General features: G+C 42.4%; 1 protein-coding gene across 1 annotated transcript; it reads right to left on the bottom strand.

Moving 5' to 3' along the window:
* Positions 1 to 1,518: 1,518 nt before the first annotated feature.
* Positions 1,519 to 25,362, bottom strand: CPN1 (carboxypeptidase N subunit 1). The gene is given in 10 exon segments (XM_059169218.1): positions 1,519 to 1,694; positions 1,696 to 1,800; positions 5,654 to 5,772; positions 8,052 to 8,151; positions 9,576 to 9,715; positions 12,946 to 13,057; positions 14,812 to 14,994; positions 16,981 to 17,136; positions 21,709 to 21,905; positions 24,910 to 25,362. Coding segments are annotated over 10 exon segments (1,446 nt in total). The 5' UTR covers positions 25,133 to 25,362; the 3' UTR covers positions 1,519 to 1,583.
* Positions 25,363 to 26,826: the final 1,464 nt, after the last annotated feature.

Here is a 26,826-nt window from a genome sequence, read left to right as displayed (position 1 = left end):
TGTCCCAAGATCATAGAGTAGGGACCCTCCCCCAGGCTCCTCACCCCTACCCCAGAGTTTACTGAATCACAGCAATCATCACAATGCAGTGTGATGACCTAGTGTCTTCCCGACTAGACTGTAGCTGCCAAGGTCATGAATCGTATCTTATATATATTTTTTGTATCCTTTACATTGAGCAAGGACTCATACATGTCCTCTGAATGAATGAATGAATGAATGAATGAAAGTATGTGGCTGTGTCAGGGAAAACACCATGACTACACTTTGCAAGTATCAGCTCTGCTAAGTGACTATGTGCCAGGGAACCTGAAAACAAAGCAACTGATACTCAGACAATCTGGAAAAACCAAGTGCATATGGCAACCTCAGGCATAGAATTCCACTGAGCCTTCTCAAGAAGCTGCTGCTTTCTAAAAAAAAAAGAGAGAGAGAGAATCAAGGAACATGGGATTCAAATCAGGAAGAAAGGAAAAGTGCAGGGAAAGCATTAATCACCTGAGGAGAGAAATCACTTTTTAAATGGGAAAAGATAACATTTTTTCTGTTTTCCTCTTGACCACAGATTGAGAGGTTGCTAAAGTCAGAGAAATATAAATTGTGATCATCGTAGTGTTGACTGGCCTCCTGAAGGGGTGGGATGTCATAGTTAAGCACCTTTTGTTTTCTGATGGAGGTGGGAAAACTTCTTGAAAGGAGCAAAATTACTCAATGTTAGTTAATTAGTTAGTTAGTTAGTTACAGGCCAGGGCGGGGAAGGTTGACAGAGTGGGGGGATGTGGAACAAGTGGAGGAAGCTGGAGCCTGCCCTGCCTCCCTGAGGCTGTGCTCTGAAACGGGGTGTCAGGGAAAGAACCCTCACCAAAGCCCGAGGACAGGAGACTCCAGAACCCCAACATACCTGATGGGAGTTTGTGAACTTGTGTGCTCATGACTATACATCTCTTCAAAATCTTTACTAACATCTCCTTCCTCAATAACGGTTAGTACAGCTGGGTCCTGGGGAACCCAGGGAGGTGGGCAGTGCTGGGTGGCACCAACACAGGGAGAGGACTGAGTCATTCCACAGCAGCATCCCCATTACCCTTACAAACCCAGAAACTGTTCTGAAACATACATGTTGTGTAAAATACTCATGTACGAAAATGGGGAGCCGTATCTAGGTATTTGTGAGTGAAGTCCATTTATTATTAAGAAACTGTTGGCTATTGTTGAAATAGTCCTCCGGGATTGCCGAGGACTTGGTCACCTGTCCTTGCTATGGGAACACCACCAATGATGAATCATCTCAGCCTTTCAGCCATGCATTCCGGAATCTCCAGAGTGCCTGCTATGTTGCAGGCTCAGGGCTGGACTCTGGAGGTAGAAGGCCAACCAGCTGCTGGTCTCCAGATGCAGTGTGGACTGACGTGGAGCCTTCTGGATCCAAACCATAGCCCCAGAATTGGAAAATCTTACTGAATCCGCTGATTGGATGCGCTGCCACATCAGAGGATCTAACCCCAGGAACAGAGACCATTCTGAATTGTTCTGAATATGGTTGTATTTAAATATGTACCAGATAATAAAATAGAAAGAAAGCTTCATGTGATGGGAAAGTGGGAACAAGCCTTTCTACCATGTGGCCCCAGCACTGTGGACCTCAGGCAGGGACTCTGGGGCTGCATCATCTCCATCTCCTCCTTCCTGGCTGACCTGGGGCTGCACGTGCTTTAGTCTACCTCTGCCTCCATGTCCTGAGTTGGGAACTCTCCTCGGTGGGGTTGTTTGAGGGACGCTTCTCTTGAGATGGAAGTTAACCTGGAAGAAAAAAAGCAGCAGCTAGGAAGGTATTCTGTTTCCTGGAATTGAAATTGGGGAAGACCTGTCTGGACCTGGTCTCCCCACAGTTCCGGGTCCCAAGGGCAGGGGACTAAGGAACATTATTAGCAGCAGCCCTGGTGGTGTCAGGCTTGGCTAATGGTCCCAAGAAGTGGTATATAATCACTGGTGATACACAAGGTATACCTGGATGAACTTAATGTAAATTTATTTTTAATTATTAGAAGAAAATTACATCTATACCTTAAACCACAATTTCACTAATATTGTCGCTGAGGACAGGAGCTATGATTGATGGTGCCATAATGATCCCCTTTATGCCAATATGTGAATCACAGGTGCTGTGCTCAGGCATGTCAATGAATACCTCTGACCTTCAGATCGAGACTTGCTGCCATAACTGCTTGAAAATATAGATAGTAGAGGTGATACAGATTATTCCATGGCTTCTTAAATTCCAAATTTCCATGTGCAAGGAATGCATCCTTTCCAGCAATACATTGAAACTTGCCCACTGGACATGGCATGCAGTCCTAAAGATGGTTCTGACTGACAAGTGTAGGATCTGCTGGCTGTGGAACCATCCTAGCGAGAGGGAGTGGCACAGTGTTCTAACCACACTCCCCTGAGGGATCCTTGGCTTTTAGGCCCTTGGAACAGTTTGAGCTGCTGAAGCCAGCTGGGGCTTGAACAACAGACAAGAGCTCTCCCTGAGGTTATTTTCTGCCTCTTCCACAAAAATCCATAGCCAGCTTTTCTGCTAGTTCCCCAAAGTAGAGGGAATCAGAGCTAACTGTACTGTGTCATTAGCATTTCGTATATAGTAATTCAGAGATCTAGGAAAGAGAGAGAGAAGACAACAAAACGAGGGAAGGACAGAGAAGAAGGAAAGGAGCCTGACATCTGGCCAGATGTGGGGAAAAGCAAAGAGGACACTGGATGACTCTGGGAGATATCTGAAAGAGTCTTAACTGTAACATGAAAACCCTCTAGTAAATAATCCTTTTTTTTTTTTTCCTTTTTTCTTCCCCCAGCCAGATGGATCTCTGCTTCAAAATGAAAAGAGAGATAAGTTCTACTGCTATCAACAAATGGGTTCTTTGCTGTTTTCCTCTCTGGGAATTATATCCAAAAGACAATTGTTTTCTCTTTTTTGGTTATATGTGACACAATGATAGGTTATGTTGATTTATGTAAAGTCTATATGACAAAGGAAATGAAATCTTTTGCAGTAGGATACATGACTCCAGCAAATTTGTCGTTGTTCGAATCTGACACTGAAGAGCACCTGTAAGGCAGAGCTCATGGACACAGCTGCCAATCGGTCTTTGGATTTTAGGGTAAAACAAGAAAAGGGGACAGGAGAAGATATTTGCAAATGTCTTATCAGACAAGGGGCTAGTATCTAAAATCTATAAAGAACTTATCAAACTCAACACCCAAAGAAAAATAAGCCAGTCAAGAAATGGGCAGAAGACATGAGCAGACATTTCTCCAAAGACATTCAAATGGCCAACAGACACATGAAAAAATACCCTACATCACTTGGCATCAAGGAGACAAAGATCAAAACCACAATGAGATACCACCTCACACCAGTCAGAATGACTGAAATTAACAAGTCAGGAAATGACTGATATTGGCAGTGATGCAGAGAAAGGGGAACCCTCCTACACTGTTGGTGGGAATGCAAGCTAGTGCAGCCACTCTGGAAAACAGTATGGAGGTTCCCCAAGAAGTTAAAAACTGAGTTACTCTATGACCCAGCAATTGCAATACTAGGTATTTATCCAAAAGATACAAACATAGTGATTCAAAGAGGCACCTGTACCCAAATATTTATAGCAACAATGTCCACAATAGCCAAACTATGGAAAGAGCCCAGAGGTCCCTTAACAGATGAATGGATAAAGAAGATTTGATACACACACACACACACACACACACACACACACACTCACACACACACTCACACACACACAAACAATGGAATACTACTCAGCCATCAGAGGCAATGAACTCTTGCCATTTTCAATGATGTGGATGGAACTAGAGGGTATTGTGCTAAGCAAACTAAGCCAGAGAAGGACAAGCATCATATGATTTCACTCATATGTGGAATTTAAGAAACAAAACAGATGAACATAGGAGAAGGGAAGGAAAAATAAAAGAAGATGAAATCAGAGAGGGAGACAAACCATAAGACTCTTAACTATAGGAAACAAACTGAAGGTTGCTTGTGGGGAGGGGCTGGGGGGCTGGGGTAACGAGGTGATGAGCATTAAGGAGGGCATGGGATGTAATGAGTACTGGGTGTTACATGCAACAGATGAATTACTAAATTCTATCTCTGAAACTAATAATACACTATATGTTACTTAAATTGATATTAAATTTTTTAAAAGGGGTGGGGGGAGAGAAAGTTGGTTGGGACACTGGGACCATATAACAGGCTGCCATGGCAGAATTAGTATTTGCTTCCTTCATCTACAAACAGAAGTAGTTTATAATATGCAGGAGCTAGGAATAGAGGGAAGAGAAGGGAAAGGGGGAACTATCTAGAAATTTCAGAGGACTTTTCAGAGGATGTAAAGAACTCTTTATTTGGATCCTTATGTTAAAATAAGGGCTTATGAACACAGGCTGTTAAGCGTAGTATGAGGCCCTGTAGCATGCTGGCTAAGAAGGCAGCCTTGAAGGCCCAAGAGAGGTTATTGCAGTGGTGGCTCCACTTACTGGCTGTGTGACACTGGGCATGCTTCTTACCTTCTCTGAGTTACAGTTTCCTTGGCCATAAATGGTAATACTTACATGCCCCTGACAGAGTTGTTGTTAAGGTTAAATGAGATCATTCTAGAAAGCTCTCATACAGTGTCTCATACATGGTAACCATTCAGTGAATGGTATCTGTAACTGTATTTGAGAAAACAAGCTACTTGACTGCACAGTGTTAACAGGGAAAGGCGCAAGCCAGTTGGCTAAGCTCTGGGGTTGGGGTTGTATAGAGAAGGAACTGGACAGAGTCTGGAGACCCTAGGGAAGATCGGACTTGTAGGAAACATGGTCCATAGGACCTCATTAAATAGGACAGCCTCATTACCTTTTCCCCATTTGAGAAATCTGAAGATTAGTGTTGATAATCTCTGAGGTTTTTTAGCTCTGAGATCCTAATATAAGATGAGCAAAGCTGAAAAGGTCCAGCCAGTAGGTAAAAAAAAGTTCCTTGCTTCTCGTCCTGCTTTTAAGAGACAGCCATGGAGAGCTGAATTCTGGAGAGCAGCTGGCACTTTTGCTGAGGTGAGTGGCCGAAAACTAGCACACAGGGGACCAGGAGGGGCTAGAGCGCCATCTGGTGGTAGTCCCAGCTGATGGCACAGAAGCGTGCCACACAAAAGTGTCAGTGTATTGGGGCAAGGACTCGGGGATTTACCAACTATCATTTTTTAAGCACTTTTGATATGTAGGTCACTGTCCTAAATGTTTTATATGCACTTTCTCATCCCAGACTTACAAAGGAGGTGCTGTTATCACCAATTTACAGAGGAAGAAGTTAAGGAAGACTAATTAGGTAATTTGTCCAAGGGCTATAGATAAATGAGCCAGGTTTATAAAATAGCCCTTTTCATCATTATGCTATGTTAAACAGAAGAAAGAGAAAAAGCTGAAAAGAAAAGGGAAGGATATAATAGTAGAATGACAGGAGAAAAATAAGCATATGAGAGCAATGAATTTTTATTTTTTAAGTGAAAGAAGGAAGTTCGGCAAAGACTAGAACCAAGCAAGAGGTTGTAAGTGATCTTTACAGTGCTCTGTGAAGGTCAGCCTAACTCACCAGTTTTGGTTCCCCAGGACCCACGGTTACAGTCACTGTCTCTGGGTCAAACCCAGGTGCTGTGGCAGTGACAGTGTAGGTACCTGGAAGCAGCAGCCGGAAGTAATCGCCATGGTCACCTAAAAGTTACAAGAACATAGCTCAGTCTGCTGATTAGAAATCTGCCACTTGGGGCCTTGATATGAAAAATGATTTGAGGGTTTTAGCTGACCACAAGCTTGATTTTTTAAAATAGCATGATGAAACTGGCTAAGATCTAAAACAATCTTGGGCTATTTTATGTAGTAAGAACGCAGGCTTCTCAGCTCATGGGGAGTAGAAGTTTCAATGTGCTCTGTACTGACAGTATTGCATTTAATTCTATACCCTGTATTTTAAAACAAACTCAGGACCAGGAAAGGGTCACTTGGAGAAAGGCTGAAAGATATATGAACGTTTTGTATGGTAAAGAAACTACAAGAGACTTATGTTTCAATGTTTAAAAAGCCACTGTGAAGAAATGACATCTACCTAAAAAAATAAGAATGAGAAATATGAGTTTAAATTGTAGGAGGAAGATTTTGCTAGACAGAAGCAAAACTACTGTGACAGAGTGATTATCAAAAAAGAAATGGACTGCCTTATGAAATTGTGAGCACTGAGGCAGAGAATGAATTAGTGTCCATGGAAAAGCCACACAGTTATGCAGTGCACAACCTGCACTGATGGACATGGTTCTGCACTAAAGGACATGACAGCCCCATGTTAAAAATCAGCTGTGACTGGTGGTGTATGTGTGTAATCTTCTCTTAAGCAGGAGGGCTGGACTAAATAACCACTAAAACTCTGATTTTGAGAATTCTACTTTAATATTTCTTCCATCACCTTCTAATGGGGAAAATAAAATTCAAAAGAAAGCCTATTTTTCTATGGCAGGGATATAACATTTTGGCTAATGACTTTGTATATCTTTAGAATCAGTTGTAACCATGCCTTTGAAGTTTTTTTTTAAGCAATGAATAATTGAAATAATAAATGCAATTAATAATGGAACTGACTATAAATACTAGAGAAGTCTCTTCTCTGCCCCCTACTAAATGTCTGTAATTCCTTTTAAAGTACTTTTGCAAAAGCAGTGAGTTATTATGCATATGTTGGGTAGTGTAAGTTATACCTCAGGGGCTGTCATTTTCTTAATTGGGGATTTACACCCCTGAATGGTTAGCTAGCATTATATCAGAAAGGCCCAATTCTAGATAGAGCTATTATAAGGGCTCCGGCTATCTTCCTCTGTAATCAGCACTAGATGCTCTTCTAAGTAGCATAATGAATGTTACAATGAGCTTTTTCAGTGGTGAAATGAGTAGTCTGTTAATTTAACATAATCAGTGTTAAAAGTGGGTTCTTATTGGTGGAATTAGTATTATTCAACATATACTGATTGTCTAGAATGTTTCAGAGACATTCCCTGTCTGTGTATGAATATGATATAAAAATCTAGCAAGCCCTGAAGTTCTGAGGGATGCCTCAGGTTTGATGCCTAAATGGTCCTGGGTCCAACCATCAGCAGGGAGGATTCTGGTTGTCTGATGCTTGACTATGAGGCTATAGAATCCTGCCTTTAGAATGTTGCTGCTTTTGCCTTGAATGAGCCTTTCCGGTTGGGATCCACCTCCAGTAATATTAGTTATCTCCAAGATTCCATCCAGTTTAACCAGGACTCTAAGTCTGAACTGTAAGATACCTGCATGGTATTAGGCATCAGTGTTGTAAAATGTGGTTGAGCCTTGCTTGTATAGAGGTTGTGGGAGATAGGCAAATTTTACCACCCCTGGCCACGGATAGCTACTGTTCTACATTAATGCCAAAACAAACATCAAGAAAAAAAAAAGGAAAAGATAAACCTAAGAGTTGTGCATGATCAAATTTGGCTGGGGCAGTTTGCAATACCTGTGCATATGAGATATTCTGTACCATTCTAGGAGGTTCCAGGTTGGTTTCAAGATCTGCTTCCACTATCACTCTTGCCCTACAATAAGCCTATAGAAACCATCTTGTTAACTTCTCCCTGGATGCAGGTGTCGTGAAATGCCTGGGCCCGGGACAAGTCTAAATGTCAGTTTTATAGTCTTCTTCAGCCTCATTTCACACCAGTACCAATATCTCAAACCCAGAAAACACCCCCTAAGGTGTATGAGGCAGTGACTCCTAAATGCTGAGAGAGAAGTTACATCTTCCTAGTCCTGGCCTCTTAGTTCACTGTCCCTATGTCTATCATCCTTCCTTTCTCCTGTCCTCAACCCCAATGTCCTTGACACCCATGCTAGTCTCGCTGTCTTACAAACTGGCCTCCTTATCATGCTGAAAAAAGGTGAGGACATGAAGGTTCCTTCTCACCGCACTAAGGATGGCCACCTACCTGAAGTGATGTCATGGTTAATCCCACTAACAGAAATGACAGCCTCCGCAAGGTTATTATAATTCTCATCACGCACCATTCCTTTGATGCCCTGGTGTACCTGCGAGAAAGTTTACAGTGCATGGTTATGACCATAAGACATGCGTTCAGTGTTTGGGAGTCCTCAAAGCCCTTTCTCTTATATTTTTACAATTGATCTCCACAAAGATTATGGTAATAGCTTCTTAATTAGCTGGTTTCCCACCCTCCTTTTCCCGACCATCTCTACTCAACAGCATGCTCGAAGTGATCCTGTGAAAGTCTAAGACAGAAAATGAGACTTGTCTACTCTCTGTCTCTATGGATTTGACTACTCATATAAGCAAAATTATACAATATTTATCTTTTTGCGATGGGGTTATTTTTCTCTGCATACTGTCCCCAGAATTCATCCATGTTGCAGCATATATGCAGAATCCTCCTTTTTTTTTTTTTTTTAAGCTGAAGAATATTCCATTGTATGTCCAAACCACATTTCATTTATCCACTCACAAGCTGGGTCACAGTTACCTTTCAGCTACTGTGAATAATGCTGATATTAGCATCGGTGTACAAGTATCTTTTTGAGATTCTGCTTTCAGTTCTTTTGGATCTATACCTGGAAGCGGATTGCTGGATCATATAGGCTATTCTACAATTAATTTTTGAGGAACCACATACTACTTTTCATAGTGGCTGCATCATTTCACTTTCCCGGCAATAAAACACAAAGGTGGGGTGCCTGGGTGGCTCAGTGGGTTAAGCCTCTGCCTTCGGATCAGGTCATGATCCCAGGGTCCTGGGATCAGCCCTGCATCAGGCTCTCTGCTCAGTGGGGAGCTGCTTGCCCCTCTCTCTCTGCCTGCCTCTCTGCCTGCTTGTGATTTCTCTCTTTGTCAAATAAATAAATAAAATCTTTAAAAAAAATAATACACAAGGGTTCCAATTCTCGACATCCTTGCCAACACTTGCTACTGTCTATCTTTTAAGGTAATTTTTTTTTTTTTTAAATAAAAGCCATTCTAAGAAGTGTATATTTGATTTGCATTTCCCTAATGACTACTTGTTTTAGGCTTTGCATTTTCTGCAGTGTCCTTACTGGGGAGCCCTTTCTTCCCTAGAAAGCTGCATGATTCTCTCTCTCACCTTCTTTAAGTCTGTTTAAATGTCATTTTCTCTGTAAGGCCTTCTTCATTGGATTTTGTACTTAACATGCTATAAAATTCACTTTATTATTTTATTTAGTGTCTGTCTCTCCACCCTAGAATACAAACTTTATATGGGCAGGGCTATTTGTTTGCCCATAACACCCAGCATATGGTACCATTTCTGACAGATAACTGTGCTCAATGATGTTGAATGACTAAATCTGATGGGTAGAAGAAGCCCAGATGTATGGTATGAAGTCGAAGTCAAAGTCAGAACTGAGCTTCACAAAAATCCTTGCCTACCATCGGAAAATACTTCTCTTTCTGTAACCAGGAAAGTTCAAGAATGGGATTTTACCTGTTCCAAGAATTGGATTAGAGCTTCCCGATTACCCAGCCACTCACGCTGTAATTCCTCTTGGCGAGGAAACTTGTCACAACTCAGTTCCAGCGTGATCTCAAAACAGTTGGTATGGAGATAGTTAAAGTCTTGCATTCCTAAGAGGAAGAGGGCAGAGGCAGATCTGTATAAACTGAATCCCACCAATGCCCCCACTCAACTCTCCATAATCACGATTGCTCTGTGCCCCCCCCCCCCATGACCTTCTATTCTACCTCCTGGTCCATTTATCTCCTACAAAACCTTTCCCCAACTTCCCAGTTTTCTCTCTTCATAAATGCCCATTTTGTCACCCCCATCTTTTCCTCCTCTGCATTTCATCCCTTAAATTCACTCCTTGACCCTCCACATTTCCAAAGTCTGCTGGTTAGTGGTGCCTTGATATTAGACCCTGCACATGTATTGCTTCCAAGGGGACAGATCTTCTCTTTGGGTGATGATGTTCTTCAGACCTTGGACGTTAAAGATGAATATCTTGCTTTCACATCCCTTCTCCTATCTGAGAACACAGGAGTGACCTCAAAATAGTTAACCCAGAAAAGCCGGCCCCTGAAAAGGCAGAAGGCAGCTATAGTTTTCTTTCATTGAATGCCTGTCTGCTTCTATCTTCTGTACTCTCCAGTGGAATTGATCATTTTTTAAATATGTTCCTGATTTATTAGAGTGGTGTTTATATTGCAAGGGTATTTGGGCAAAAAACGATTCATCTGGGGCACCTGGGTGGCTCAGTGGGTTAAAGCCTCCTTCAGCTCAGGTCATGATCCTAGGGTCCTGGGATCAAGCTGGCATCAGGCTCTCTGCTCGGCAGGAAGCCTGCTTTCCCCTCTCTCCCTGCCTGCCTCTCTGCCTACTTGTGATCTCTGTCTGTGAAATAAATAAATAAAATCTTAAAAAAAAAATCATCTAATCACCTTCACCTGCTCTAAGCTGATGAGCATAAGCGGCTGTTATAGAGAGAATGGGGAAAAGTTGGAGAACTGCGCCTCTTTCACTGGATCACTCTGTATCAGAATAATCGAGAAAGTTGTACCTTCCAGCCAGATACAGTTGCTGGGTTTTTTTTTTTTTTTTAAGATTTTATTTATTTATTTTACAGAGAGAGATCACAAGTAGATGAAGAGGCAGGCAGAGAGAGAGAGAGAGAGACAGAGAGGGAAGCAGGCTCCCTGCTGAGCAGAGAGCCCGATGTGGGACTCGATCCCAGGACCCTGAGATCATGACATGAGCCGAGGGCAGCGGCTTAACCCACTGAGCCACCCAGGTGCCCCAGTTGCTGGGTCTTAACTAGGGTTTCAGTGGGTAGGGGTGAACTCCCCTTCCCAATTTGCAGTCCTTCCCAATTTGTAGTCCTAACCCTAATCGTAGTCCTAACCCTAATCCTAACCCTAACCCTAACTTGTCCTAGCAAGTTCCCAGATGATGCTAATGGCACCGGTCCAGAGAGCACACTGGGGGAGCAATCACTGTAATGAGCTGAATAATCTTGGAATTCTATCAGCTTATTTTAGGGCAATGATTTTCATTGGAAACATGGACCATGCTTTCCCAGATGATGAGAAGGGGGAGGGAGAAACAAATGCAATTTGAAGAAGTATAGTTCATATTTTAAATTGGAGGGGAAGATGACCTATTGGTTTCCTAATGCAAACTAAAAAAAAAAATAATATTAAAGTTCAACAAAACCTTCTCACCTTGTGCTCAAGCAAGTTTTCAGCCACAAGAAGTCTGTCACCTCCCAGTACTTGGTGACTCCCTAACCTTCCTCCTCTCTTCTTGTCATAGAACCAGCTGTAAGCTCAGCTCTTACCAGTGAGCTTTCTGTTACCTGTGCTCTGTCCAGGTTAGATTTGAAAGTATGGCTAGCTGCTAAAACATGATGACTAAAAGAACCTGGCTTCCTGTTTCAGCCTCTTCCTTATCTTTAGGTTCTCTATCTACCAAAAGTTCATAACTAGAAGTTCTATCTCAACCCTTGGTGTTGGGAAAGGCCCAGGGAGTAGAGAGAGAAGCCTCTTCTTGGAGGTTTCTGCTATGCCATCAATAGCCAATGTCCATGGCAAATGCTGGCTCACAGGAGATGGGCAGGTAGGGTAGGGAGAGCACATAGTAGAGGAACTGTTGGGTGTCCAGGCCAGCTCCTTTGGCCATCTGTTGCTATGTAAAGCATAGCTCCATGCTACTTAGAAAAGATCCTAATAGGGATGCCTGGGTGGCTCAGTTGTTGAGCATCTGCCTTCAGCTCAGTGGGGAGAACCCTAGGGTTCTGATATCAGGTCCCACATCAGGCTCCCTGCTCAGTGGGGAGTCTGTTTCTCCCTCTCCCTTGGACTCCCTATCTCCAGCTCATGCTCTAGCTCTCATGCTCTCTCAAATGAATACATTTTTTAAATCCTTAAAAAAAAAAAAAAAGAGCCCAACATTTGGGGCACCTGGGTGGCTCAGTCAGTTAAGCACCTGACTCTTGATTTCTGCTCAGGTCATGATCTCAGGGTTGTGAGATCAAGCCCCAGGTCGGGCTCCGTGCTCATTGAGTAGTCTGCTTGAGATTCTCTTTCTCCCTCTCCCTCTCTCCCTCCTCCCCTTGCTTGTGCTCTCTTTCTTTCTCTCTCTCTAACAAATAAATAAATCTTACAGGAAAAAAGAGAAAACCCTAACATTTATAAGCCAGGCATTTCCAAATGCTTTATGCACATTGTTTCGCTTAATATTCACATCAAATTTACAACGCAAGTATTGTTATTCTTTCTTTCTTCTTTTTTTAATCTGAGAGAAATCGTGGTGGGGGGGAGGGACAGGAGGAGAGGTGAAGAGAGAGAGAATCTTAACCAGGCTGTACAACCAGCGTGCAGCCCAATGTGGGGCTCAATCTCATGACCTGAGATCATGACCTGAGCTAAAATCAAAAGTCAGATGCTTAACCGGCTGCGCCACCCAGGCACCTGGCAAGTATTTGTCAAAGTACAAGTGAGAAATCAAAGCACAGAGAGGTTAAGTAATTACCCTGAAGCCACGTAACTGATAAATGGGCAAGCCAGGTTTCAACTCAATATACCTTTAGAGCCACATTCTTAATCACCTGGCTACATTATTTCTCTCCTATGCTCTGATCTACTGTGTAAACCACCAGTTTTAAAGGACCACTAGGTGTCCCTACGCTCGTTTTAAATAATCACAAGAGGACATTAAATGCCAGCTTAAGACTTCTCCATTTCTCAGGTCTCTGCTTAAAAGTGAAATTCTGTGATATTCCTGTTGTTTCCCTGAGAAACGGAGATAAGCCCCATTCCGCTTCAGCTTGCAACACTGTTTTACCCAGCACTCTTCTTACCCTTGCTGAGAGAATACCAGGAAGCCCCATTGGTGATGCCGTCTGGGAAATAATCCCCACAGTTCCAACCTTGGTGCATCCATCCATGTGCATACGAGTAGACCTTGGCCAGCTGTAGGTATATCAGATGGAAAATGACCTGAGTATTCCCAACTCATACAACAATGCTCCTACTTAGAACAGGGTGACACCATGAAACCCCACTATGTATACACAACTGATTACTTGGTTCAGTCAAAGAAAACACCAGCAGGCATAGGAAGACGGTGTATGTATGTGTGTGTGTGTGTATATGTGCGTGCGCGCGCGTGCGTGCACGCGCACGCATGCGTGTGTTGGGCTAGAGTTAGAAGAGCTGTATTCTGGGGGCACCCGGGTGGCTCAGTGAGTTAAGCCTCTGCCTTTGGCTCAGGTCATGATCTCAGGATCCTAGGATCAAGTCCCTCATTGGGCTCTCTGCTTGGCAGGGAGCCTGCTTCCTCCCTCTCTCTGCCTGCCTCTCTGCCTACTTGTGATCTCTCTCTGTCAAATAAATAAATAAAATCTTTAAAAAAAAAGAAGAAGAAGAAGAAGAGCTATATTCTGATTTTTCTACTCTCTTGGGGATAAGTTTCTACTTGGGAATAAGTTTCTTCAAGTGCAAAGTGAGGGGTGACACTAGATGATATGTAAGTAAACTCTTTTCTAGGTGTACCATTTTCTAGCTGAGTTTTATGAAAGAAAACAAGGACGAAGTATGATAGGCCTTGGCCATGAAAAGAATTCCCATAATCCCCCCAACCCCCCCACCAACCCATGGTTTTGCTTTCTGTGGTTTCAGTTACTTGTAGACACCTGTGGTCTGGAAGCAGATGATCCTCCTTCTACAATAGGTTGGAAGGTCAGCAGTAGCCTAATACGGGGTCACAAAGCCTATGTCAACCAGCTCACTTCATCTCACCATGTAGGCATTTTATCATCTTGCATCATCACAAGAAGGGTGAGTGCAGTACACTAAGTTTTCTTAAAAAGATTTGTTTATTTATTTGAGAGACAGTGAGAGAGTAAGCATGGCCACAGACAGGGAGAGGGGCAGAAGGAGAGGGAGGGAAAGAATCTTCAGACTAACTGCTGAGCACAGAACCCTATTCGCTGCTTGACTCGGGACCCCGAGATCATGAGCTGAGCCAAAACCAAAAGTTGGCTGCTTAACTGAGACACACCCAGGTGCCCCTACAGTAAGATATTTTGAGAGAAAGGCCGTATTCACATATATTTTATTATAGTACATTGCTATAATTGCTTTATTTTATTATTAGCTATTATCGCCACTCTCTTACCATGCCTATTAATAAACTATTTTTGGTATGTATAGGAAAAAATGATATATAGGGTTCAGTACTATTTGTGGTTTCAGGCAGCCACTGGAGGTCTTAGAATGTATCCCCCAAAGATAAAGGGGGTACTACTGTATGTATTGGGGATGAGAGGTGTGTTGGAGGGAGAGGAATATATGTGGAATCTCTACAATTCTCTTTCATTACTACTTCACAACAGTGGAAAAAATGAGATTACTAGGAGAAAAAAGTATAATAATTTATTTGCTTTGCAAAGCAATAGCTGGTGTTATTCTCTATGGAAATCATTAACCAATGAATTAACAATTAATGTCAATTATTATATTAATATTTATTAATATATTAACTATAAAATAATCTGATTTTTTATTCTCCTGCTGTTTTGAACTATTATGTAAATGTTTTTTCATGTACATGGTCTATTTTTCCTTAATGTAGCCATATGACCATAACCTTATACATTAGACCCCCTCCAATACTCCCCTGAGCCTCAGGTGCCTCTGGCCAAACAAGCTGCCATTCTGCATACCTTCTGGAAAAGCTTGTCATCTGGCGTGGGGGTATTGGCAGTCCGGCGGAACCCTCGAACCCGATGTTCAAGGGATCTGTCATACGGGTAATTGGCCACCACTGCCCCTCCGTGGAGATTGGCTGAAAGAACGAAGTTGAAGGAGCGGATCCACTGGATCACAGCCTGTGTCTCCGGTTCCACCTGTGGAGAGATGAGGGCCTGGCGGTGAAGCGGCAACCAGAAGTCCAAATGGCTATGCAAATGAGTCTGTCAGGAACCGGCCTAAGAAGAGGGCATGTCTGAGTACAACGAAGAGCATCCTCCTAGATATGAGAAGTGTAGGTGGGGAAATTTTGGTCTTTTGTCTGATGGTTTAAAAAATTAAGTAGATGGAGTCTTTTTCAAAATGAAATAGCATGTGGAATCCCAATAAACAAAACAGCTGAAAGGAGAGCATTTAAGGCAGTGAAACCATTGAGTATGAAACTATAGCAGAGGACAGAGGCCATGACCCATTCGTGAAAACCCAGAGAATGTACAACACAAAGAGTGAACACTAACGTTAACTATGGACTTGGGTGATGATGTTCAGTCAGCCAAGTTCTTTGATTGTAACAAATTACCACTCTGATGGGGGAGGTTGATCAAGGAAAGCTGGGGATACATGGGAACTCTATACTTCCCCCTCAATGTTGCTGTGAATCTAAAACTGCACAAAAAATAAATAAAGCTGTCTCAGACATTCAAGAAAACACATGGGCTTGAACTATACTCGAGGAGAGTAAAGAGGAAGAGGTTGATCAAACCTCTTCCTGTGTAGAGGTGTAGAGGTTAAGGACATAGAATTGGTCACATCACAAGCAAATGTGTCAGGAGCAAACGCAGTCCAAACCTGAATAGCAGGAATGCTATTACATAATAAACCATGTAACCATAGGAAAACGGAGCACCTGGTTTTTGGTGTTTCAAAAAAATAACCATAGCTTGGTTTGAAATTTGTGCTGTTTCTATGATTCATAAAGTTGTGGCTTCTTGTTGGATGAAAAAAAATCAAGTCTATTTAGAAAAGGGAGGGGGGTTGATCTGAAGAGGGGTAGCATGGTTGGAGAGCTCAGAGCTCCCTGTACCTCCTTCTATAGCTAATTGTTGGTGTGCACACAGTGCATCACGTGTAAGAGAGACTTCTCTATAGAATGCTAGAGTCCGGGGCGCCTGGGTGGCTCAGTTGGTTGGACGACTGCCTTCAGCTCAGGTCATGATCCTGGAGTCCCGGGATCGAGTCCCACATCGGGCTCCCAGCTCCATGGGGAGTCTGCTTCTCCCTCTGACCTCCTTGCTCATGTTCTCTCTCACTGTCTCTCTCTCAAATAAATAAATAAAATCTTAAAAAAAAAAAAAGGAAAAAAAAAAAAAAAGAATGCTAGAGTCCTCTGTTGACAGTATGGTGCAGGAGAAAGAACCTTGGCTTCTGAGTCAGAAGACCTGGGGTTTAATCCTGAGTCCATCAATTATTAGCTATGCAAGCTGTGAAACAGGGATGGATGAATGCTCCATGCATTCACCACACAGTGTTAGAACAATCACCTGAAATGCTCACTAAGAAAGAATTTTGTATGGGTAGAAGAATAAATGAAACAAGATGGGATTGGGAGGGAGACAAACCATAAGTGACTCTTAATCTCACAAAACAAACTGAGGGTTGCCGGGGGGAAGGGGTTGGGGAGAAGGGGGTGGGATTATGGACATTGGGGAGGGTATGTGATTTGGTGAGTGCTGTGAAGTGTGTAAACCCGGTGATTCACAGACCTGGGGATAAAAATATATGTATATAAAAAATATATGTTTATAAAAAATAAAAAATTAAAAAAAAAAAAAAAAAAAAAAAAAAAAAAAAAAGAAAGAATTTTGTACACGTGTAAAGTACCATGTAGCTGTGGGATAGCATTTTGCCTTGACTACCATGGCCACTAACATCAAACAGCATGTGCTCCATGAGGGGTGTTCTGCTGGGGTTGCTGGGGGGAGAGAATGGATGCAAAGAATGGAAGATAACCGCTCCTACTGCTCTGGTCAGATTAACATGGAGTTGAGCTGATGCTTAGTTCTTGCTTGTTTAATTGATAGGAAGGTTGCTGGAAATTCCAGATGTTTATTTACCTGCTTCTGCATGCAAATTTCATCTCCTACCTGACTTTTCCAGTTGTCTGGAAGAGGCAAGTGGTGGTTGGGGCCTCCGTGTTTCTCATTGTAGTAGATGTAGGTGTTGAGATCCGGGAAGTTGCGGTTCAGGTCCACTCCATTTGCATTGTTCCTGCCAACCAGATACCCAGAACTGTCTGCACCCTAGTGGGAAAATGAAGAGAAAAAGGAAGGTTTCAGGCCGAATCCTATTGTTGAAGAATACTATGTAGCATAGTATTGAGGGACATTAGTTTAATCTCTCGACTGATGTAGAATTTTCTTCTTTAATTCATCTAAAGACCCAGTGGTGTGGTTCAAGTCTCCCTGTACGCTACTGGTAGAGATCCCAGGAGAGGCTCTAACAAGAGTAAGGTGTTTAAGGATAATGGGAACCTCTATTTTTTTAAAATAGTTTTATTGAGATTTAATTTATATACCAAAATAGGTATGATTTGCACACCATTTCAAGTGTATGACTCAATGAATGATTAGTCACTGCTGACAGAGTCATGTGAGCATCAGCACAGTGTAACTTATCAAGATTTCTAACACCCTGAAAAGGAAACCTTATGCCCCTCTAGTCATTATTCTTTTTTATCCAAGCCTAGAACATCACTTTCTCTCTCCATAGATTTGCCTTTTTCAGTAAGAGAGATAACACATTGCGTGTCTGGCTTTTATCACTGGGCATAACGGTTTTGAGGTTTCTCTATGTTGTAGCACATAACAGTACTTTATCCCTTTTTATGGCTGATGAATATTCCAATCTATGGATTTACTATACTTCATCTATTCACCAGTTAATAGACTATCATATAGCCGTAGCTCTTAGGGCTGCTGTAAGCTGTAACAAATTACATAAACTAGGTGGCTTTTCACAACAAAAATGTATCTTCTCACAGTTCTGGCGGCAGGAAGTCTGAAATCAAGATGTCAGCAGGGTCCCACGCTCCTAAAGCTCCATAGGAGCTCCTTCTTTGTCTCTTCCAGCCTCTGGTGGCTGGTGGCCATCCTTGGCTATAGATTCATTACTCCAATTTCTACTCCCATCACAGGTCTTCTCCCCTGTGTGTGTCTCTGTACAGATTTCTTTCTTCTTATAAGGACACCAGTCATGTTTGAGTTAGTCACTCCAATCCAGTATGATTTTATCTTAACTTGATTGCATATGTAAAGACCCTATTTCCTCATATGGTCACAGCCAGAGGTTCCAGATAGGCATGAATTTGGGAGGGGGGGATACTATTGGACCCTGCACATGGACATTTGGATTATGTCCACTTTTTGGCTATTGTGAAAATGTTGCTATGAGCATTCCCATACAAGTCTTTGTATGGATGTATGTTTTTACTTCTCTTGGGTAGATACCTACTAGTAGAATTGCCAGGTTATACTTTAAGTTTATATTTAACTTTTTCAGAAAGTGCTAAACTGTTTCCAAAGCAGCTGTACTGTGGAAATCACCCCTAACCCCTTTATTTTTTAAATTTAGGATCCTTGTTTATTTTTCTTCTTAGCAGCATCAACTTCCTGGATCCCTTCATTTCTCTGCTCACATTTCAAATTGTAGCATTTATTTGGTATGTATTCACTCATTCATTTATCCTTTTAGCCAATCAACATTCACTTAAATGCATCTCTACTCAAAGCCCTCTGAAAGACACTATGAAAAAAGATAATGAGACATTATGCCAGCCTTCTAGAAACTCATATTATATACAAAGAGATAGACATATATGTAAATAATTAAGATATATCAAGTAGTAAAATAAAGATGTATTCAAAGGCCTTCACAAAACAGAAATTCCATTTAATGTTTTGTAAGGCACTGGAGAAGGGGAATAGTGTCCACTGGACCCCTGTGGACTGGATAGTAGAGCCCAAACCGGTGGCCTTTCCTGGAAGTGGAGTGAATGGATGGATGTTGGACACCAACTCACAGATGTAATACCACTTTCATATTTTTAAAAAATTCTTATTGTTCTTAAATTTCTCTATTTTTCATGGCATTCTTCTCATATTTTATTCTTATATCTCATTGAGAACATAATATTTCTTTAAGTTACCTTAAGTTCCCTATATTAATTCTGTTCAGGGGAAATATTCATGTAATTTTTCAATTGGGAGTTTGATTTTTCACTTGTATGAGACAATGATTTTCATTTCATTTCCAGGTGTTTTTCATTACTTGCACATTCATATCAATGTAGCTCCTAATGTTCATATTAAAAGCTATGTTAATTTACTTATCAGTTGATTTACTACTCACGCCAGGTCATAAGGCTGGCAGATGAGGAGTTTCCGTAACAGAAAGTTCCCATAAACAGGTTAGGTTTCCTTCTGTAACAAATTACCACATACTTAGTGGCTTAAAAAACACAGGTTATTATCTTATAGTTTTGGAGGTCAGAAGACTGAAATGGGTTTCACAAGACTAAAATCAAGGTGTCAGGAGTGCTGTGTTCCTTGTGAGGTCTATAAGGGAATCTGTTTCCAGCTTTTCCCAGCTTCTATAGGCCACCCACATTACTTGGCTCATGTCCCTTCTTTCTTCTTAGAGCCCAATAGCACGACATCTTCAAATCTCTCTCATTGTGACCTCTGGTTTTCCTCTTCCACATTTGAAGGATTCCTGTGATTGATTACATTGAACCCATCCAAATAATCCAGGATATTTTAAGGTCAGATGATTAGCAACCTTAAGTACACCAGCAACCTTAATTCTCCCTCATCATGTAACATGACATATGCACAAGTTCTAGGCATTAAGATTTGGAAATCTTTAGTGGGATGGGGAGATGGGAGGTTATTCTGTTTTATCTACAGGTAGCTTTAAAGTTTGGTGGCTAGGTGGGTCTCCCCGGTGTAGCCACGCAGACAGGTTTTCTCTGGATATGGAAGATAGCTCTGGGAGTTTGAGAACTTTGATGGGGTCTCTCTTGGGCTCAGGTTCAAGATCTGCTCCCTCTGAACAAGTACACAGTAGGTAAGTAAAGGTAACTGGCTCCCCAAAGATGGCTCCAAGATTGAGGGGCATTGTCAGGGCTTTTTCCTACTTTATCCCACCCCACCTCATTCCCGGAAAGATGCACGCAAGTCTGACATTCTCCAGTTTCCCCAATGCAGTATTGGGAAGGGCCAATAGAAGGAGAGCAGCCAGGCTGGAGGTCTCCCCTCACATCTCTTTCAAAGGTTCCTGCTACTTTGGAAACTCAAGTCTCTAGATATTAAGGTACACTTGTATGATTTTCCAGTGGGGAAACAAAGCTTTCTTTTCTCATTTGTTGAGCTGAATTGACAGGAAGTGGTGAGATTGCAGGGGGCAAATTTGTGTTTCATTCAACATCTTGGCGGCATTCCCTCCCCCTGTCTCTACTTACCTCCCCAGCCCTATCCTCAAGTAGGTTTAAAATGGGATGGACCAAAAGGACAGATGCTGCATGGTTCCACTTGTACAGGACAGAGTGGTCAGATTCACAGAATCAAGGAGTAGAGGGGGGTTGCCTCTGTGGGGCTGGGAGGAGGTAGAAATGGGGAGTTATTAATGAAGGTACATAAAGTTTTGGTTGAGGAGGATAGATAAGTTCTGGAGACCAGAACTGGAGACAATACCTGTATCTATAGTCAACAATACTGTCTTGTACACTTAAAGTTTTGTTAAGAAGGTAGACCTCATCTTGGGTGCTCTTACCATAATAAATATTTTTTTAAAAAGTAAAGTAGTGAAATTTAGTCTTAAAAATGGCAAAAAAATTTCAATACTGTCTCAAACAGACATTTTTAAGTTGGCGAGGGAATGCCTCTTTAATTTAGAAACCCCCATCCCTTCGTCCAACAGCCCAAACAAACCAAAGTTTAGACATAGCTTTTAAAGGAACATATCTACTGTGTAAGGCAGATGCCTGGCTTCACCCTGGAAAAATCCCAATTCAGTAGATGGGGGTGGGGGGAGGCTACGAATCTGTATTTCAAAAAACCTTCACCTATGATTCCGATGCACAGTCACAAAAAAATAAAATAATAAAATAAATATCATTGATTTAAAGTTAGATACACTGACATTTTGAATTTATGTTGGAAAATAAAGTAAAAGCTCATAGATCCCTGACGATGTAATTCTAGAAAATTTAAAGGCTGAGTACTATACTAGTAAAGGAAAAAGCCATACAGAAATGTAGTATTCACTTAGCAAAGTACACAAATGTCCAATTACTATGTTGTACACCAAGAACTAATATAATATTGTATGTCAATTATACCTCAATAAAAAAGAAAAGAAATACAACCCAAAGCATGAAGTATCTAGAGTTAGCCCCCACCCGCACAATTGTGGGACAAGCTAGTTCTATTCCCCCACAAACACAAATGGAAGTGTGATGTGGGAGGGAGAAGAGTATGTAGGGTTCGAAGCTAAAAATCGAGGGAAGGAGGTGTGTTTTGCAAGAGCCCTTCACACCTGTTTAATATTTTCCAGGTTAGGAAGCATTGTCACAGACACTGCCTCTCGATCCTCATAATAAAACCCGGAGGTCAGCGGGAAAGGTGTGGAGAGAAGGAAGCTCAGCGGGAGCCCACGTTCACCGCCTAGGCTGCCACACGGCTGAACCCGGGTCTCCACACTGTGTTGTAGTCCCATCGGCTTTTTCTCGATGACAGGGTGGCACTGGCAGCGAGACCGGGAGGACTGGTCAGAGGGCCTTGCTGTGCAGAGGGCCCCGCTCTGGGGCTCGGTACCTGGGCGGCGGCCACCTCGTAGCCGTCGGGGTTCATGGACGGCAGGATGTGCACACGCGTGCCCTCCAGCAGCCGCACGATGCGCTGGTTCCCGTTCCGGAACTCCTCGCACAGGAACTCGGCCAGCTGCAGCAGCAGCTCGCGGCCCAGAGCCTCATTGCCGTGCATGTTTCCCACGTACTTGACTTCCGGCTCCACTGCAAGGGCAAGAAGAGGCAGGAAGAGAGAAGATGGAGAAAGTGTGCAAGAGCCAAGGTTTCCTCACCTTGCAGAAGGACCTTTCTCCCTAATGAATAAATGAAAATCTTACGCTTCCACTGGGTCTTTTCCAATGATTCCTGAGGCCCTTTTGGACAAATTGCAATTATAAACTGCCCTATAGAGCCCAGTATAATGTCTTGTGCTTAAAGGTGCTTGATATGAAATTCTTGGTCCCCACCTTCCACTTACCCAGAATAAAACCACTTCTCATGACAACCCCTGCTATCATTTTGGTTCAGGCTCCATATGCTGACAACCTGGTTTGTTACAGGAAATCTTCTAGAACAGCTTGCATCTGCCCCACCCATCAAGTCTATTCTTCAGAGTCACTGGTCAACAAGCTTTTTCTGTGCAGGGCCAAATCGTAAATACTTTGGGACTGTGGGCTGTATTGTTTCTGTCTAGCTACTCCACATTTCCAGCAACAGCAGACATAGTCAATACAAAAACAAATGGGCAGGGGTCCTGGCTAGCTCAGTCAGTAGGACATGTGATTTTTTTTTTTTTTAAGATTTTATTTATTTGACAGAGAGAGAAATCACAAGTAGGCAGAGAGGCAGGCAGAGAGACAGAGGAGGAAGCAGGCTCCCCACAGAGCAGAGAGCCCGATGCGGGGCTCCATCCCAGGACCCTGGGATCATGACCTGAGCCAAAGGCAGAGGCTTTAACCCACTGAGCCACCCAGGCACCCCGAGGACATGTGATTCTTGATCTTGGGGCCATAAGTCCAAGCCCCACATTGGTGTAGAGTTTACTTGAAAGAAAGGAAGAAAGAAAGGGCATGGCTGTATTTTAGTGAAACTTTATTTACCTAAACAGGGGTCTGGCCCTCAGGCTATAGTTTGCTGAGTCCTGTTCTGAGCTGTCTTTTATAATTTATCCCTATTCTGAATGGTCTTTTAAAAAATTCTAAGCCAGATCATGTCATTTTTCTGCTTAAAACCCTCCAGCGGCTTCTCACTTTACTCTAAAAGCCAAAATCTTCACAAAGGCTTGATCTCCTGCCCAGGAGCCCTACCCCCAACCATACTGCTCCGACCTTGCTTTCCCGTTGTTCACTCTGCTGGAGCCACAGGGAACTCCTTGCCGTTCCTCACACATGCCAAGCAAGCTCCTGCTCTTCCCTCTGCCTGCAGATATTTTCCTCTCCAGTTCTAGTATGGCGTGTTCCAGCACATGCTCAAAACCACCTCAAAGGAGAAACTTTTCCTAAACAGTTAACAACTCTCTCCCCAGCATTGGTAGACTCTCTCTCTCTCTCTCTCTCTCAAAGGTTGTTTTTCTCTATAGCACTTTTTTCCATCTGATTCAATATACATTTACTTACCCCCTTGTTACCAGTCTTACACCACTAGAATTAAGGCCCCCGAGGGAGTGGTCTTTGTTTTATTCTCTGTTTGTTGTCTATTCAGAGTCTACAAAAGGCTTGCAGATAGTGCATAATCAGTAATATTTGTGGAATGAATAATGAATGATTGCATGGAAGAATAGCTAAATGGTAGGGCATCAGAGAAGACAGAGCTTAGTGAGGACTAGAATAGGATGAGAAAGCCTTAAGGAGACCTGGACTGCTAGGCAGTGGAAGAGGGCGTGGGAGCGAGGGGCTAATCTATGATGTCCGCTAGCACCCAGAAGCTTCCATAATGAGCACACACCCCCAAAAGCATGGTGTTTTCAGTGCAAGTGTGGCTTCAAAGCAAAGTCCTTATCCTCATTTAATGGCACAGATTTCCTTGAGCTACTGCCACTCTACTGCCCCTACCCTCCCCACAGGCCAGGTAACATTCTGAAGCCGTCAGGGACAGGATCCACTGCGTGTGAGGTTGTCACTGAAGGACTCTAAGCAGGGCAGTGAGAGGATGAGATCAGTATCTGGGGAAAGTATTCTGGCATCTGTGTGCTAAATGGAAGGTTTAGAGAGTGGTGGCAGGTAGGGGTTAGGAGAGTCAGGAGCCTAGTGCAGCATTTTAGGCAGGTTGTGATAGTGTTTGCCTAGTGTGGGGGATGTGGAAGTGGAAAGGGAAAGAGAGATTTGAAGCTGACAGGTTGAAGCAAGAACTGACATAATTTGGATGTCACAACTGCTTTAAGTGAAGAACTGAGAAACTAGAAACAACTTAAATGTCTATCAGTCAATGAAGAGTTACCTACAACCATACAATGGAATATTACATAGCCCGAAAAAATGATGTAGATGCACACTTATGGACATGGGTACTAATTATGAAAGATGATGAAATGAGAAAAGCAATTCTAGTATGATTCCATTTTTATAAAAAAAATGTGTGAGGTGGGGTTGTTAAACATGCATACACAAGATCTGGAAGGACACGCATCACTATATTTAACAATGATCATCTGTGAGTGGTGGGATCATGCATGAATTTTGTTCTTGTTTCTTTATCTAATTTCTACTTCCAATCTAAACACAGATTGCTTTTATAATAGAAACAAACAAAAAGTAATCCAATGAGTAAAGCTAATATCCAAGACTTCAATCTCTCTCCAGGATCATTCCCCAAAGAGACATCCCCAAACCCTTTGAGGTTTCCTGGCAGAATGAGAAGAGCTAATTGTTTCTGCTTGTGTCTTCTGAAGCACTGAGTAAAGACAGCATAATAACATGGAAAAAAGAAGAGTAACAGGAGGGAAGGCAGGGGGACGCGGTGGAAGCAAGGAAGAAGACTCACCTTTAACCATGAAGGTCTTGAGCAAACAGAACTTCAAAAGGAAGAACAGACTAGAGCCTGAACTGGGGCTGCAGGTCCCCAGAAGCAGGGCCAATGTGAGGGTTAAGTAGGGAAATACTTAGCACAGCTGGAGGAAGGTGATAATTTGTAGGTGGAGGGGTCTATGGACTTCCCCAGAAACCACCCCAATTACTGGATTTGTAAGGGAAGGGTCCTGCCCCATCCATCCCAAGAACTGCTCAGGGCTTACGAGGCTCGTGGATCCCAGGGTAGTCGCTGAATTCCAGCACGTAGAGGTGTCTCCCCTTCACGCTGCGCCCGATGCTGTAAACCCGCGTGATGTAGGGGCATTCGTTGTGCACCCTGTACAGCGTCCGCACAAGCTCATCATAGCGGTGGTGGCGAAAGGTCACTGGGGCAACAAACTTGAAGAGGAGGATAAGGTGGAAGGAGACTGAGAGCAGCCCTGACATCTTGCTGGGCTTTTTCAGAGACCCACTAAAATTGGCTCCACCTCTCCCAGTAACTAGTCAAAATCCAACGGCCAAGAACCAGCTCTTCCTGGTTTCCCTGCCAGTAAACACCAGCGTGACAGAACCTGGCAAGGAAGTTCAGAATTGTCCCGTTCAGAGCTGGAAATTATTTATGTAGCTCTAGAACAGCCACTCATCTCTCGGCTTCTCCTCATCCAGCGAAACCTTTTGAAAGGTTTTGCACTCCTCCAGAATGGGCAGTTTCACTGATTCTGGCTTACTGATTAACCGGATTGTAAACAGGCTTCAATAAATAGTTGCTTATAACCCTTTGATTCCCAGAGAATTTTGAGAAACTTGGCCTGGGCTTATTCCCTATCTTACAATTTAAGGAGATGTATTAATGAGAAGTCTCTCTCTGTTTCAATCAATCCTACACACAGCCGCCAGACTCTTTCTGAAGCACAGCTCAGAGTCTCGTTCCTTTCCCCCTCAAATATTTTTCAGTAGATACCATTGAGAAAATGAAAAGATGAATCACAACCTAGGAGAAAACAACTGCAATCCATAAATCTGATCATATAACCAGAACACATCAAGAACGCTTACAACACAGTAATTAAACAAGCAACCCAATTCAAAAGTGGGCAAAAGATCTGAATAGATATTTCACCAAAGTGGATATATATGAATAGCTAACAAGCACACTTAAAGTTGGTCACCATTATTGGTCATAAGGAAATACAGCACAAAACCACAATGAGACATCACTTCACATCTACTAGAATGGTCACAATCAAAAAGTACAACAAGTGTTGATGAGAATAGGGAGAAACTGGAACCCTCTGATGGGAAAATAAATGTTGCAGCTACTATAGAAAACAGTTTGGCAGTTTCCTAAAAGGTTAAATATATACTTACTACATGACCCAGTAATTTCACCCCTATGTATCTACCCAAGAGAAATGAAAACATACATCCACACAAAAACGTGTACATGGATGTTCATAGCAGTATTATTCAAAATAGACAAAATGTGGAAACACCCAAATGTCCATTAACTGGTGAATGGATAAACAAAATATGGCATGTCCATACAACAAAATACCATTTGACAATAAAAAGGAGTGACATACTGATATATTGCATAACATGGATGAACCTTAAAAGTATTATGCTTGGTGAAAGAAGTCAGATAAAAACGGCCACATACTACATGATCCAATTCATATAGTAAAGTAAACAAGAGGTTGCCTGGGAGTGGAAATGTCATGACTCAAGATGCTAGAAGTGTTCTACGATTAGATTGCACAACTCTGTAAATATACTAATTTACAGATTCAGTGAATTGTATATGTAAATCAAGTGAATCTTTTGGTATACAAATTATATCTCAATAAAGCTGTTCTAAAAAAAGGAATAGGGCGCCTGGGTGGCTCAGTGGGTTGAGCTGCTGCCTTCGGCTCAGGTCATGGTCTCAGGGTCCTGGGATCGAGTCCCACATCGGGCTCTCTGCTCAGCAGGGAGCCTGCTTCCTCCTCTCTGCCTACTTGTGATCTCTCTCTGTCAAATAAATAAATAAAATCTTTAAAAAAATAAAAATTAAAAAAATAAAAAATAAAATAAATTAAAAAAGGAATAAAAGGAATGAAGTAAAGCCCCCCTCCCAAAGTTAACTGTAAATTTACCATACA

Source organism: Mustela lutreola, chromosome 4, assembly GCF_030435805.1.
Source record: "Mustela lutreola isolate mMusLut2 chromosome 4, mMusLut2.pri, whole genome shotgun sequence".
Taxonomy (NCBI): domain Eukaryota; kingdom Metazoa; phylum Chordata; class Mammalia; order Carnivora; family Mustelidae; genus Mustela; species Mustela lutreola.
This window is presented reverse-complemented; position numbering and strand designations above follow the sequence as displayed.